The 13,798-nt window shown below is 52.7% G+C and overlaps 1 protein-coding gene across 3 annotated transcripts in view; it reads left to right on the plus strand.

Moving 5' to 3' along the window:
• LOC109257769 (cytochrome c oxidase assembly factor 8) overlaps positions 1-13,400 on the plus strand; it is a 37,330-nt gene extending 23,930 nt beyond the window's left edge. The window contains exons 4-5 of one of the 3 annotated variants that reach the window (XM_053889883.1): positions 1,900-1,990; positions 2,833-3,359. In XM_053889883.1, the coding sequence (XP_053745858.1) occupies positions 1,900-1,990; positions 2,833-3,148 (407 nt within the window). In that variant the 3' untranslated portion in view covers positions 3,149-3,359. Of the gene's footprint in view, positions 1-1,899; positions 1,991-2,832; positions 3,360-4,822; positions 5,196-10,042 lie in introns of those variants that run through there. The other 2 variants (XM_053889885.1, XM_019434120.2) reach the window with 2 other exon arrangements.
• Positions 13,401-13,798: the final 398 nt, after the last annotated feature.

The raw sequence follows: 13,798 nt of genomic DNA on the forward strand, positions 1-13,798 counted from the left end.
TCCCACTTAGCATCTGGCCACGTGTTGATGCGAGGTAGCTGTCGAACTCCTTCTGTGTGCCACGCTAGGCACTGGGACCTCATACTGGATGAGACAGCTGTGGCCTTGCCCTCAGGGAGCGGACGTTCCAGTGTGGGCTGGGAGTGGGGCCAACAGACAGGTAGCCCTGTGAATACTAGGTCTCGGGGTCTGTCGTCGGCCCCTGGAAGAAAACAACCGGGAATTGAGGGGGAGCGGGCATCTTAACAGGGCCTCACAGAGGCCTGTCTGAGGAGAGGACAGCTAGGAGAGATTTGAGAGAGAATCTTCTAGATGAGGGAAGAGACCCCAGATGGAGGATTTGAGGAGCTTCAGGAGGCTGGGTCAGAGGAGTGAGAACGAACATGTGGAAAATACTGCTGTTGACTCAGGCAGGTCCTTGGTTATGTTGTGGAAGGGACGTGTCCTTGTCCTCCGTGCGCCGACAGACACACGCTTGGACCATGCCATCTGAGTGCTTGCTTCCGTGTCGTATGTGTCAAAGGTCAGCACCTTCCCTCCTGTTTCTGTGGAAACATGCCCTTGGGTTACCCTCCCAGCCCGTCTCCCCCAAACCCCGCTGGGGTTGCAGCATCGACCTCGGCTGTGCGGCCGGGAAACGTGGCCTCTGCCCGGAGGCGGCGTCTTCCAGGGGCAAGCGTGCTGAACCCGAGGTAGGAGCCCGAACGAGGGCCTCTCTACGCGTGCGAGAGCCCTGGGGGCAGAGGTCCGAGCGCCTGTTTGGGCTTCAAAGCCAGAGCGCCTTCACCTCCGAGCCATCACTGGGTGTCCTGAGACTGGCCTGTGGGCTGCTGTCTGGCCGCATTTCCCTTGGCACGCTGGTTGCTGTCCTGTGTGGCCTTTTCAAACCTGGGGGGGATGGGGGAGCCCTGGGGGCCGGCGCCGCGGTCGGCATCTCCCACCACACAGGGAGGACCATGGAGGTGGCCGGGTTAGTCCCCGTGTGTCACCCGGTTGAGCGTGTGCTCCCCGACTCCCAGATGGACTGGTTAGGCCGGTACCTCCCCCGGGCCAGGGTGGGAGGGCGCGCTGTTGAGCCAGGATGCGTTCAAGTTGGAAAGGAGTCCGTTTCCCCTCTACGGGTGGCTCACGTTTCTTGTTAGAAGCGTCAAGGCATCTGAGGGGACGTGACGAAGCGCGTCGCGGGCTGTGTATTGGGAGACGCACACCTGTGCTTGCCTCAGTTGTGAAGAAATTGAGCCGTGGGGTCATGATCCGAGCCGAAGCTGGACACCTACCTGGCTGAGCCACCCGGGCACCCCTTTTCTTTTTCAAGATTGTGTTGGCTGATGGGTTTCTCTGCATTTTCGGATCTGCTCCTCAGTTTCTGCCAAAAAGCCAGCTGGGATTTTGATGGGGATTGTGTTGTATCTGTAGGTCAGCTTGGGCGTGCTGCCGTCTCAGCAGTGTGCAGTCCTTAAAACCATGAACGTGGAATGTCTTTCCATTTGTTCAGGTCTTTTATTTCTTCATGTGTTTTCTAGTTTGCAGTGTGTAGGTCTTAACACTTCCTTTCAGATTTACTCCTAAGTCTTTTATTGTTTCTGGTGATATTGTAAATGGAATTCTTTTTTTTTTAATATATGTATATTTTTATTAAGTAAACTCTATGCACAACATGGGGCTTCAACTCACAACCCCTAGATAAAGGGTTGCATGCTCTACTGACTGAGCCAGCCAGGCACCCCGGAAATTATTTTTTCTTGATTTCATTTTTGGATTGTTTATTGCTAGTGTATAGATAGAAAGATACAGTTGATGTTTGCATTTTGATCTTGCTGACCTCCTTTGTTAGATCAATAGTAGTTTGTGGGTCTCTTCTTCTTAAGTCTTAATGTTTAAGTTGAAATTAATTTTCAGGTCAGAAAGCAACATTAGATGCAGAAGAAATGGCTGACTTTTACAGGGAATTTTTAAGTAAAAATTTTCAGAAACACATGTGTTATAACAGGTAAGTGCTTACTTTTTTTCTAAAATTTTGAATATCATATTCATATTGGGTAGGATTATTTTCTTACCTGAATTTAGTGACGTTGATGTTTATGCTAAAGGTAGACGTTGCTGTAAACTTAGTTTTCGTACTTTTAAATAAAATTGACGGCTTACAGTTATTTGCACGGCCACCCCATAACGGTTTGCACCCCTAGTGCTCTGACAGCAGGTTCTTTTTTTGAAGTTTATTTTACATTACTTAATTTATTTGTTTACTTGTTTGTTTGAGAGTGTGAGCAGGAGAGAGGGGCAATGGGGGGAGAGAACCTTAAGCAGGCTCCACCCCCAGTACGGAGCCCGACGCAGGACTTGATCCCACCACCCTGGGATCAAGACCTGAGCGGAAATCAAAAGTTGGACGCTCAACGGACTGAGCCACCCAGATGCCCCTCGACAGTTCTAAACAGCACTTTCCACTAAGGGGAACCTGGACTCCTTAGAGAAGCAGGTCTGCGGTGGGAACAGCACGCGACGAGGCAACACACCTTGTGTCAAAGAGGAGGCCCAGAGACTGGCGGGGTCACCTGAGAACGGCACGGGGGCCTACTTGAGGGGCTCCCTGAGGCCAAGGGTGAGGCCGTTTCAGCCGCACAAAGGAAATGACCGTGGTGGATTAAAAGTACACCGAATCTGCAAAGACCTTTGCCGTCATAGCAAGGCCGAGGAGCTCAGTCCCCTCCGCACACTGCCAGTCAGCCAACTCGTTCTGCAAATTGATCGGTAAAAGAACCCAGAGAATTCACACCTTTCCTGCATCGACTGTTTCAGGGGAACCACATGAAGGAGCATTTTTCTTTGTAGGTCGGCAGCTGATGCAGAAGGAGCGGTGGAGTCGGAGAATTCACATTTTCCCAGGGAAATAATAGGTGTGGGCCGCGGTGACCCACAGCTGCGGAAACCAGCGGGCAGGAAGGCGGGCGGGGCTTTGCAGGGCGCGGGATGGGGTGACGGCCCCTCACCCCGTGTCTTCTCTTGCTGCGCACACTGGGCCAGCTGCCTCTGCACGATGCAGGACGAGGTATCGGGCAGCACCTGTGAGGCGTTCTTACCAGAACACGGAGCCGAGTCTAGGCAGACCTCCGTACTTAGTACCAACCAGATCACAGGAAATATGTAAAGGGTGTATGAGTCGGGGGTGAGAGGGGTTCATAGAAGACCTCGTTTAAAATGATAGCCTGGCGGGGGACTCAGTCAAACATCTGACCCTTGATTTCAGCTCAGTTCATGATACCACCGTTGGTGAGTTCGAGCCCCGCATCCGGCTCCTTGCCGACAGCACGGAGCCTGCTTGGGATCCTCTCTCTCCCTCTCTCTGTGCCCCCTCCCCCCCACCCTCAAAATAAATAAAAATAATAAAATAGAAGGTGACAGTGGCAGTGTCGGTCAGGCAGGGCAGGTGAGATCTAAAGCACGGTGGTGGTGGGTGAGGCTGGGCGGGCTCGAGAGACCGACCCTCAGACAGAGGAGTCTGGCGGCACGAGCACGTTGGCACTCCTGCGGTCCCGTGTTACTCTGAACCAGCTAGGTTATAACGTCAGGCCAGCGTGAGTTGTGATGTGGGCCCGAGCATGTGTGCTGGAGAGGAGAGGAGGACCAGAGAAGAGAGGACCAGCCCCACCCCAGGTCAGGTGGCAGGGGAGCGTCAGTGCCCCCTTCCGTGCCCACGCCACCCTGCCCCTGCCTTCCCCATGGAAACAGGGAGAGTTCAGTTTCCCTGCGCTTTGTCAGAGCGTCGGTGGAGTGGAATCTGGCTTTTCCTTAGTAACCTAAGAACTACAGTCTCGATGGGGTACCGGTTTTCTCTTTCTGGAAGCCTTGTTTGTTTAGGGCACTGCTTCCCATTTATAACATCACTTAAGTGGATAGAAACGTAAGATCGTTCTCACGAGGAGGGAGATTGTCCCTTCAGCCAACACAGAGGCTCCAGAAAACGAGCATCCTTACCTCTTGCTGTCGCTTTTGAGCCCGTGGTCATTTTGCTTCCCTTTGTCCTGGACTCAGTAAGTCATTTGAGTCCAGTCTGGAATAGAAGTTCCGTGGTCACTCACGAGTTCATTTGGCTGAAAAGCATTGGTACTTATGGACATTTCAGCTTCCAAAGGCTTAGCATTGAGAGTCTGGAATGTGTGCCTTCTGTTGTGGAAACTTCCCAAGCTTTGCCCATTCAGCAGTGGGGTGAATTTGCAAGTTTTGTACAGTAACTCACAGGCAAGTGAGCCCGTGGCTGTTGGTGAACTCCACCCCAATATTTAGAGGAAGCCCTGGAATTCTCTATTTAGAGACACAGAAGCTCAGATTGTTTAGAAAAAGAGGATGTGGAGCTTTATGACGTTGGCACTTGTGACAGGTTAACTTCTCCCGATGGAGTACTTTGCGCTTCTCCCGCAAATAAGGCCCCAAACCAGGACGGTCCCCACGGAGTCCTGCCACACTCAACGATTGTGGCTCCCCAGGAATGCCACGGACATCTTGAGGCCCCAGTCTCCTTTTCTGGAGTCTCTTAGCAAAAACCAGAGGAGGATTGCAGCGGAATGGGCAAAGGTGGGGGTTCACGTGCTGAGCCTTATTCTCTTGTGATAGCCTGGGGGGCCCTGATGAAAATCCAGGAGGAAGGAGGGAAGGCTTTTAGGGACAGGTTAGCTTTAATGAGGGCAGAAAAAGGAAGAGGCAGTGAGGAAAGGTGGGGATAGTCGGGAGGACTTGCCTTTTGGCCGGGAACTCCCCTCAGAAGCTGGGGTGCTGGTCCTCAGTTACTGGGGGCATCACATGTGCTCGTCTGGTTTCTCCACAGAGACTGGTACAAGCGTAATTTTGCCATCACCTTCTTCATGGGAAAAGTGGCCCTGGAGAGGGTTTGGAACAAGCTGAGACCAAAGCAAAGGAAGACCAGCACTTAGGAGCCCACCCTGACCCACCCAGTGGTGTCCCGAGTTTCCACCAGAAGCAGCTGCTTGAGCAGTTCATTTTACAAGGGCTCTGAAAACCTGTACGTGAACGGACGCCCGCTCCTCCCCTGTGGGGCCCGTTGGCTTGTGTCAGGACAGGGTGGACTGGGAGAACGGGGGTCCTGGTGAGCCGTAGGCCGTGTGACTCTCCCGACTGTGGATTCCAAGCCGGCCCTGGGTCACGGACATGATATTAAATAAAACCAATGTTTTCGTGTACTGTTTTCTGTGTTTTGAATTCTACCAATTTGAAGTAGAATAGTATAAAAATATTCGTGTACTTGATCTGCAAATTTGACTCCACTGACGGGAGTGATTTGGAAGCTGGCTGCCGAGTGAACCGAACCCCACCCTCACGTGACCAGCGGCCAGGGGTTGCTGGACAGCCCCGGTCAGTGCTGACGGAATGCACCTGTCCTGGGACACTTGCACCTGCGGACGTGAAAGCAGGCGCCGCTTCTGTGTCAGAGAGACGGCAGGTGACAGCAGAGGCACCTTCGGAGAACTTTCCTCCGTTTACCCCAGTGAGGTGGAGCCTCGGTTTCCTAAGTTTTCCTGAACACCTTGCTGCTGGACCACATCCCTTGTTTTCCAAATTCTTTTTAAATCAGCATTATTTAAAACAGGATTGCATGGGGGCACCTGGCTGGCTCAGTCTGTAGAGCATATGACTCTTTTTTTTTTAATTTAGATCCAAGTCAGCATCTAGTGCAACCGTGATTTTAGGAGTAGATTCCTTAGTGCCCCTCCCCCAGTTAGCCCATCCCCCCTCCCACAACCCCTCCAGCAACCCTCAGTTTGTTCTCCGTCTTTATGAGTCTCTTCTGTTTTGTCCCCCTCCCTGTTTTTATCTTATTTTTGTTTCCCTTCCCTTATGTTCACCTGTTTTGTCTCTTAAAGTCCTCATATGAGTGAAGTCCTATGATTTTTGTCTTTCTCTGACTCACTTTACTTAGCATAATACCCTCCAGTTCCATCCACGTAGTTGCAGATGGCCAGATTTCGTTCTTTTTGATTGTCGAGTAATACTCCATTGTATATGTTTACCACTTCTTTATCCATTCATCCATCGATGGACATTTGGGCTCTTTCCATGCTTTGCCTGTTGTCAATAGTGCTGCTATAAACATGGGGGTGCATGTGTCCCTTCAAAGCAGCACACCTGCATCCCGTGGATAAATGCCTAGGAGTGCAATTGCTGGGTCGTAGGGTAGTTCTATTTTTAGTCTTTTGAGGAACCTCCACACTGTTTTCCACAGTGGCTGCACCAGCTTGCATTCCCGCCAGCGGTGCAAAAGAGATCCTCTTTCTCCGCATCCTCGCCAACATCTGTTGCTGCCTGAGTTGTTCACGTTAGCCATTCTGACAGGTGTGAGGTGGTATCTCATTGTGGTTTTGATTTGTATTTCCCTGATGATAAGTGATGTTGAGCAATTTTTCATGTGTCCGTTGGCCAGCTGGATGTCTTCTTTGAGCATGTGACTCTTGATCTTGGGGTTGTGAGTTCGAGCCCCACGTTGGGGGTAGAGTTTACCAGAAAATAAGATTACATATTATAAAGTGCCGAGGCTCTCTCTGTCTTCTCTCCTGGAGCCCTGTGACGTGGGGGAGTCACAGCCAGCAGGAGGGACACCTGCCGCGGCAACAGGGAGGTGGCCTTCAGAGCCAGGCCGCGTTAGGGAGTGTGTCCGCTGAGGGCAGATGGGGTGTCTGGACTTCACCGAAGCCGCTTGGCAGACAGTCTGTCACAGGGTGAGGCATGATAATACAGTCAGAAGCCTAGGTCTCTGTGGCTTCTAAGCTGCTGCCGGCAAAGACAGTTTGCACCGAGAAAACGCGGGAGGCAGAGGAAACATGGCACCCCCCCACCCGTGGAGGCCTTAAGGGCCCCGTGGAGGAGTGGGGGTCACGTGAGAGCCTCGCGGGCCTCGTGTCTGCCCAGGAGAGCGCTGCCCAGGTGTTCATGCTCCGTGCCCTGTTCGCCAGCTTCCTGTTAACAGGTCCCCGTGGGGTGGAGGGCACGCACCGAGCAGCGTGGACCTCGGGTGTCACAGAAGTAACATCACGTCGTTTCTTCACACCACACCTCTGCTCCGCTGGGATTCTCAGCCCGTGGCCGGCGTGGGTGGCACTGTGTGCGTGCTCAGACAGCCGGCAGGATTGGGGTCCCGTGTGAGCGAGTTTTTAGTTCTTCCTTTATCCCATCAAACTCACTGGCTGACCGTCAGGTTGTTTGCAGATCGTCTTTGCCCTAAATGCTGGGACATTGGAATAAACCGCAACTTGCAGTGGTATTGTTATGAATTATTTTTGCACATCAATTTCTTTTTAATTTTTAAAAATTATTTTATTTATGTATTTATTTATTTTTAATATGTATTTTTTTTTTTTTTTGAGACAAAGAGACAGAGAGAAACAGCACGAGTGGCGGAGGGGCAAAGAGAGAGGGAGACACAGAATCTGAAGCAGGCTCTGGGCTCCAAGCTGTCAGCACAGAGCCCGACGCGGGGCCTGAACCCACGAACTGTAAGATCGTGACCTGAACCAAAGTTGGATGCTCAACCAACGAGCCCCCCAGGCGCCCCTGCTGGTTTTCTTGACATGCTCCTGGCTCCTAGAGGCGAGCCTCTTGAGGCTTCGAGGAACAGAAGCTTATTCAAATGAGCTCCGGGCACAGGTAGTGGGTAGGAAGTCAGATGTCTCCAGGGGCGCCTGGGTGGCTCAGTTGGTTAAGCGTCTGAATCTTGATTTCCACTCAGGTCATGATCTTGTGGTTCGTGAGTTCAAGCCTCACATTGGGCTCTGTATGGAGCCTGCTTGGGATTCTCTCTTTTCCTCTCTCTCTGCCACTTCCCTGTTTGCAATCTCTCTCTCAAATAAGTAAGTTTAAAAAAAATGATTTCCCGTCATAACCACATTCAAGTAAATTATTTTTGGGGACTTCAAATAATTATAGAATGAAGATTAGCTCAGGGACGTATTTTATACAGCTTTTCCTTGAAAATGTCTCTGATATATTTAATGTTTCTGTTTTCTGAGTTAAAAAATAAAATAAAATTGGGTCTCGTTCCCCCTCTGTGTGTTAGGTGCCGTTTGTAAGCATTCGTGTTTTGTGTTTTCGTTTGTTGGTTTGTTTTAAAGTTTATTTATTTTTAAGAGAGAGAGAGTGTATGCGTGCACACACGTAAGGGAGGGGCAGAGATAGAGAGAGAGAGAGGGAGGGAGAGAGAATCCCAAGCAGGTCCTGCACTGCCAGCACGAAGCCCGATGGGGGGCTCACACGTACAAACTGCGAGATCATGGCCTGAGCAGAAATCAAGAGTCAAATACTCAACGGACTGAGCCACCCAGGAGCCCTAGTGTTGTTTTTTTGTTTTTTTTTTTTTTCAAAGATTTGATTTTTAAGTAATGTCTACACGTAACGTGGGGCTTGAACTTAAAACCCCAAGAACTTAAAACCTTAGATCTACCGACTAAGCCGGCAGGTGCCCCAACATTGGTCTTTTCATTGCTTGTGTTCATCCAAGAAAAGCAGATCCAGGTGTAGCCATCAGAAATGCAGGGGCCTCAGGGCTCAGTGACAACAGGAAGTCTGATCACGGTGTCGTTCCTTGTCTTGCTTCAGTCCTAACATATTGGGGAAGTCCGCCTCTGGGAGGGACAGCCAGGTGTCCTTAGGACATAATAGCACTGGAGTAGCATTCCAGAGCTGGCTTGTCTGCCTTGTGGCCCATCCCTCGGCCTCCGCTCCCTTGGCTGGGAGGATACACACCTGGCACCCTGGCCGCGGTGGCCGGGTGGGTTCGGCGTGCATCTGGCCTCTCACAAGTGCTTGCTCAACTCGCAGTGACTAGTAAGGGTGTCCTTGAGCCAGCTCCTGGGCACCGCGGGGCCTCTGCAGGGGAAGGCGGAAAGCCAACTCCCGCTGGGTTGGGAACGCCCCAGTCCAGAGTCTAAGTAGGAAATGCCTTTGGTTCCCTTTGGTTCCCTGCATGTCCCATAGCTGTCAACACGCAAGGGATCTTCAGGAATTGTCCACGCAGTATTAGGGTAAGAGAGGGCTCTCCTGAGCCGGTTTCAGCTCAGGTCGTGATCTCATGGTTTGTGGGTTCAAGCCCCAAGTTGGGCTCCACATTGACAGCACAGAGCCTACTTGGGATTCTCTCTCTCCATCTCTCTCTGCCCCTCCCCTGCTCCTGCACATACACAACACTCTCAAAATAAACTAAAACGACAACAACAACAAAAAGAGTTGCATGCTCCACTGACTGAGCTAGCCAGGCATCCCTGCTTTTTTCTGTTTTTAAATTTTATTTTTATTTTTATTTATGTATTTTACTTTTGAGAGAGAGAAAGAGCACGTGAGCAGGGAAGGGGCAGAAGGGGGGCGGGAGAGAGAATCTCAAGCCAACTCCCTGCTGTCAGCACAGAGCCCAACTCAGGGCTCGATCCCACAAACCCTGAGATCATGACCTGAGCCAAAATCAAGAGTCAGACTGACTGAGCCACCCAGGCGTCCCTTTGTTCCGTTTTTAAAAACAAAAGTAAAACACGATTAGCCATGTCCTGACACTTAACAAAGGTCTCTGGTTAGCAAATTAAAACTGTGCAGGAGGGCGTAGACTGCTACTCTTCATGGAGAGTCAGTTTCCCCAAAGGGAAGGCTGGGGGTTCTTGCTCACAAAGCCCATGTGACAGGGGTCCCAGTGGGGGCTGGGGGTTTGTGTCACAGCCAATTTCCCTCTCCGCCTAGCCGAGCCCGCCAGGCTGCTGCTGTCCCGCGAGATGCCCCCTCAGCAGTGCGGCCCCACGGCATGAGGCACATTCCCACTGTCGCGCTCCTATCACCACCTTCTGTCTCCAACACTCTTTCCTCTCCCCAGCTGGAAGCTCTGTCCCCATTAAACACTAACTCTCATCCCCGTTTCCAGCCCCTGGCAGCCAGTCTTCTCCTTTCTGTCTCTGTGAATTGGAATACACCAGGGACTGCATGTGAATGAAATCATATGGTATTTGTTCCTTTGTTTATTTTTATTCTTTTTATTCTTTTTTTTTTTTTTTTTAAGAAAGCTCTGTGCCCAATGTGGGGCTTGAACTCATGACCCTGAGATCAAGAGTTGCATGCCCTACTGACTGAGCCCGCCAGGTGCCCCTGGAACTGGGAATCCTCAAAAGTTCACGTGTGCTGCACCCTCGCAGCAAAGGGCACGTGATGGCGTTCCGTCTGGGGTTCTGTGAGGACAGCGGGGTCGTTCCTGCCACATCGATTCGACCTACTGCGTGCCAGGCCCTGCTCGAAGCACTGGGAATAGAGGAGCAGTGGAGGAGAGAGCCCTGTTGGGCCACCCACCCATCTCGTGACCCCAGTGTCCTGTGCCCATGGTGGGGACTGCCATCCTCCTTGCCGGACAGCACCCCTTCTCAGACGTCCTGCTCACCCCACTGGTCTTCCAGGAAAGTAATTTCTTTCCTTTCATGCCATTGAAAACGAATTGATCAATCTTCCAAAAATGTGCAGGCTGCTTCAAGCTGCATTTGTAGCCACTGGCTATTGATTCGCAGTGATGATCGTCCACTTTGTCCTCAGTCAGTCCTAGGGTGGAAAAGTACAGGAAGAGCCCCTGGAGGAGGGGACGAGATGGAGGGATGAGGTCGGCAGATTTCCAGGGGCGGTTTCTGTCCAGGTATTTGGGGTTATACGTGCTCCCCCAGCCCCTGCACACACGCACCCAGAGATGAATTTGCCATCAAAACAGACCCACGGTTTGGTGCAGAGTGGAGATGAACGCACAGCCAGAGCTATGGGCAGTGGCACTGGCTCGTGGAAGGTTAGGTGGGCCATTTGCCAGAAGAACCAGTGGGCAGACAAGGTTTTTATTTTAGAGAGAAACCAGCACCCCGGCACGTCCTCAGCACCTCCCCAGGCCTGGCTGTGCTGCTGGGGACGTCCACCCTGGCGGGGACGTCTCTCAGAGCCACCCCTACAGCCCCAGCTCCTGCTCCGTGGCCGGAGTCCGTCCTTCCAGACGGCAGGTGGCACCTCCTCATGGGGCGCCTGGGTGGCTCATTGGGTTCAGCGTCGACTCTTCATCTGGGCTCAGGTTGTGGTCTCACGGTTCGTGGGATCGAGCCCCGCATCGGACTCTGCGTTGACAGTGCAGAGTCCGCTTGAGATTCTCTCTCCCTCTCCCTCTGCCCCTCCTCCACTCGTGCCCTCTCTCAAAATAAATAAACATTTAAAAAAGAAACAAGAAAGAAAGTGGTACCTCCCGTCAGCACAGGGTCCTGCTGCGTCTGGCTGAAAACCCCAGAATCTCGCCATCCGTTGGAGAGGCGCGGCCCGGAGGACGCGGCCTCCGGAGGGGCAGTTGTGTCTGTCTTTATCTCCGTCTTCCCCGCCCCCACCCCTGCCTCGTCTCACCGCCTGGCACGGTGGACCTGGGCCAGTAGATGTGCTGAGCGAGCACGGTTGTGGGCCCCGGCCCTTTTACCAAATAACGCTAACGGGAAGCGAGTGCTGCGGTCTGCCAGACATGGCTCCCAGAGCTTCCCTCACAGGGATTTGGGGCGCCCTTAGGATACCTCGAGGGGCCCTGGGGGGTGTCTCCACAGAGCACAGGGCCTCTGGCCAGCCACCCCCCCCCCCCCAGCTGCAGTTCCAGCTGGCTCGGTCGGTGGAGCATATGACCCTGGACATCGAGCCCCACGTTGGGCATGGATCTTACTTTAAAAAAAAAACAATTTCTGGGGCCCCGGGGTGGCTCAGTTGGTTGAGCATCTGACTCTTGATTTTGGCTCAGGTCATGATCCCAGGGTCATGGGATCCAGCCCCCCTTGAAGCTCTTCACTGAGGATGGAGCTTGCTTAAGATTCTCTCTCTCTCCCTCTGCCCCCCCCCCCACTCGGTCGTTCTCTCTAAAATAAAAGATTTAAATAAATGTTTATCCATTTATTTGGAGGGGAGGAGACGGAGGGGCAGAAAGGGAGAGCAAGAATCCCAAGCAGGCTCCGCGCTGTCAGTGCCGAGCCCGACGTGGGGCTCAATCCCATGAACCGTGAGATCGTGACCTGAGCCAAAGTCAAGAGTTGGACGCTCAACTGACTGAGCCACCCAGGCGCAGTTTAAATAAGCATTTAAAAATAAATAAAACTTGCTGAAGAAACAGCAACAATATGTGTATATATATTACTAAAGTTAAGTTCACTTGCTTATCTTTACTTTATCTTTACTGTGGCGACTGGACCATTTTAAATGGCACCGCGGCTCGCATTGGTTTCCCACTGGCCGGTGCTGCTGCAGCCATCATGGGCCACAGAGGTCTCCGTGGTCCAAGGGAGGGCTGGGTGAGTGTGACCAGTGCAGAGAGCCATCACGGAGACCAGGCTGTACTGCTGGGATGGGCTCGGCCTCACAGAGGAGTGACATTCCAGCTGGGCCTTGGCGGGTGAGCTCATTTGCTTGTTCAGGAGGTCGGGTCAGTGAACATTTTCTGAGCAAGTCTCCCACCCCAGGCCCTGGCACCCACCATTCTGCTCCCTGTTTCTCCTACGAGTCTGACGACTCCACGGGCCTCACCAGCACGAGAAACATGGCCCTGGGCTCACCTTCCGGGAGCAGGTGATGCATCTGGCTTGTGTCGTCTACCCCCAAAACAGCACCTGCCAGGACGAGGCGAGGACAGTCCGCCTCCTTCCCCCTCCCCTCTCACAGGCTCCAGGATGCATCCACACTGAGAACAGAACGGTGTTTAACCCTTCCGCACTTCCTTTGCCTCATCTGTAAAATGGGGCATCAGCAGTCTGCCTCCGGGAGACGGGCTGACCATAGTGAGTGCTCCCAGAAGATGTGTCCCTGTCCTAACCCCTTGTACCCAGGACTGTGCCCCTGTTTGGAAACAGGGACTTTGCAGATGTAATTAAGGTTATCAGGGTGAGATCACCGTGGGTTTAGGAGAGGACCCTACATCCAAGAAAGGAGAAGGAGATTTGTGACACAGGCACACAAAAGGGAAGGCCATGTGACCATGAGAGAGGCCGGGCCGGTGCGTCTTCAAGCCCGGGGGCTCGAGCCACTATTGGGGTCTGGCCAGGGGCCTGCACACCCCTCCCTCGGAGCCCCAGGGGGAACCAGCCCTGCCCACACCTCGGCGTCTGACTTCTGGCCTCCAGAACTGAAAGAGAATCTACTTCTGTTGTTTGGTACCCCCCTGCCCCCACCTCATTTGTGGTCACAGCAGCCCCAGCGAACATACTGTGGCAGCCTCCAGACTTAGCGCTAATGACAGCGGCAGGAGGCATGGAGCATTTTGGAATGAGGTTGAGTGGATGTGCAGTCCTGGGAGAGGGGAATGAGATTTGTGTCTGATGGATCAGCAGCTTCTCGAATGAATCAATAAATAAAAATTTCCAGAGGCCCTGCTGAAAGTCTCCTCCCGAGTGGCATCTCTGGAGCCGAGAACCCGGGTGCGAGCTTTCGTCTTACTGAAGCATCAAAGTGGGCACTTGACTTTGGTGCAGCGACTGGATGTGAGTCAGACTTGCCTCCAGTCTCCCCTCTCTCAGCCTCGGTTTCTCCATGTGTAAAGTGGGATGGCGCTCCCTGCCCTGGCAGGCGCTCACGGAACGTGGGTGTGGACCCGGGGGACAAGCTTGGTACTGAGTTTCTGTGCACACAGGGATCACGGATGCGGGGTGTGGATTGGGGCCCAGACACAGCTCAGACGGACACACCCAGCACGGCCAAGACAGGCTCACCCCAGACACTCTGAAGGCTGGGACGTCTCCCTCTTTCTCCCATTGTGATGATAGATGCATCTGTGCAT

Source organism: Panthera pardus, unplaced genomic scaffold, assembly GCF_024362965.1.
Source record: "Panthera pardus isolate Hobbes unplaced genomic scaffold, ASM2436296v1 HiC_scaffold_24, whole genome shotgun sequence".
NCBI lineage: Eukaryota > Metazoa > Chordata > Mammalia > Carnivora > Felidae > Panthera > Panthera pardus.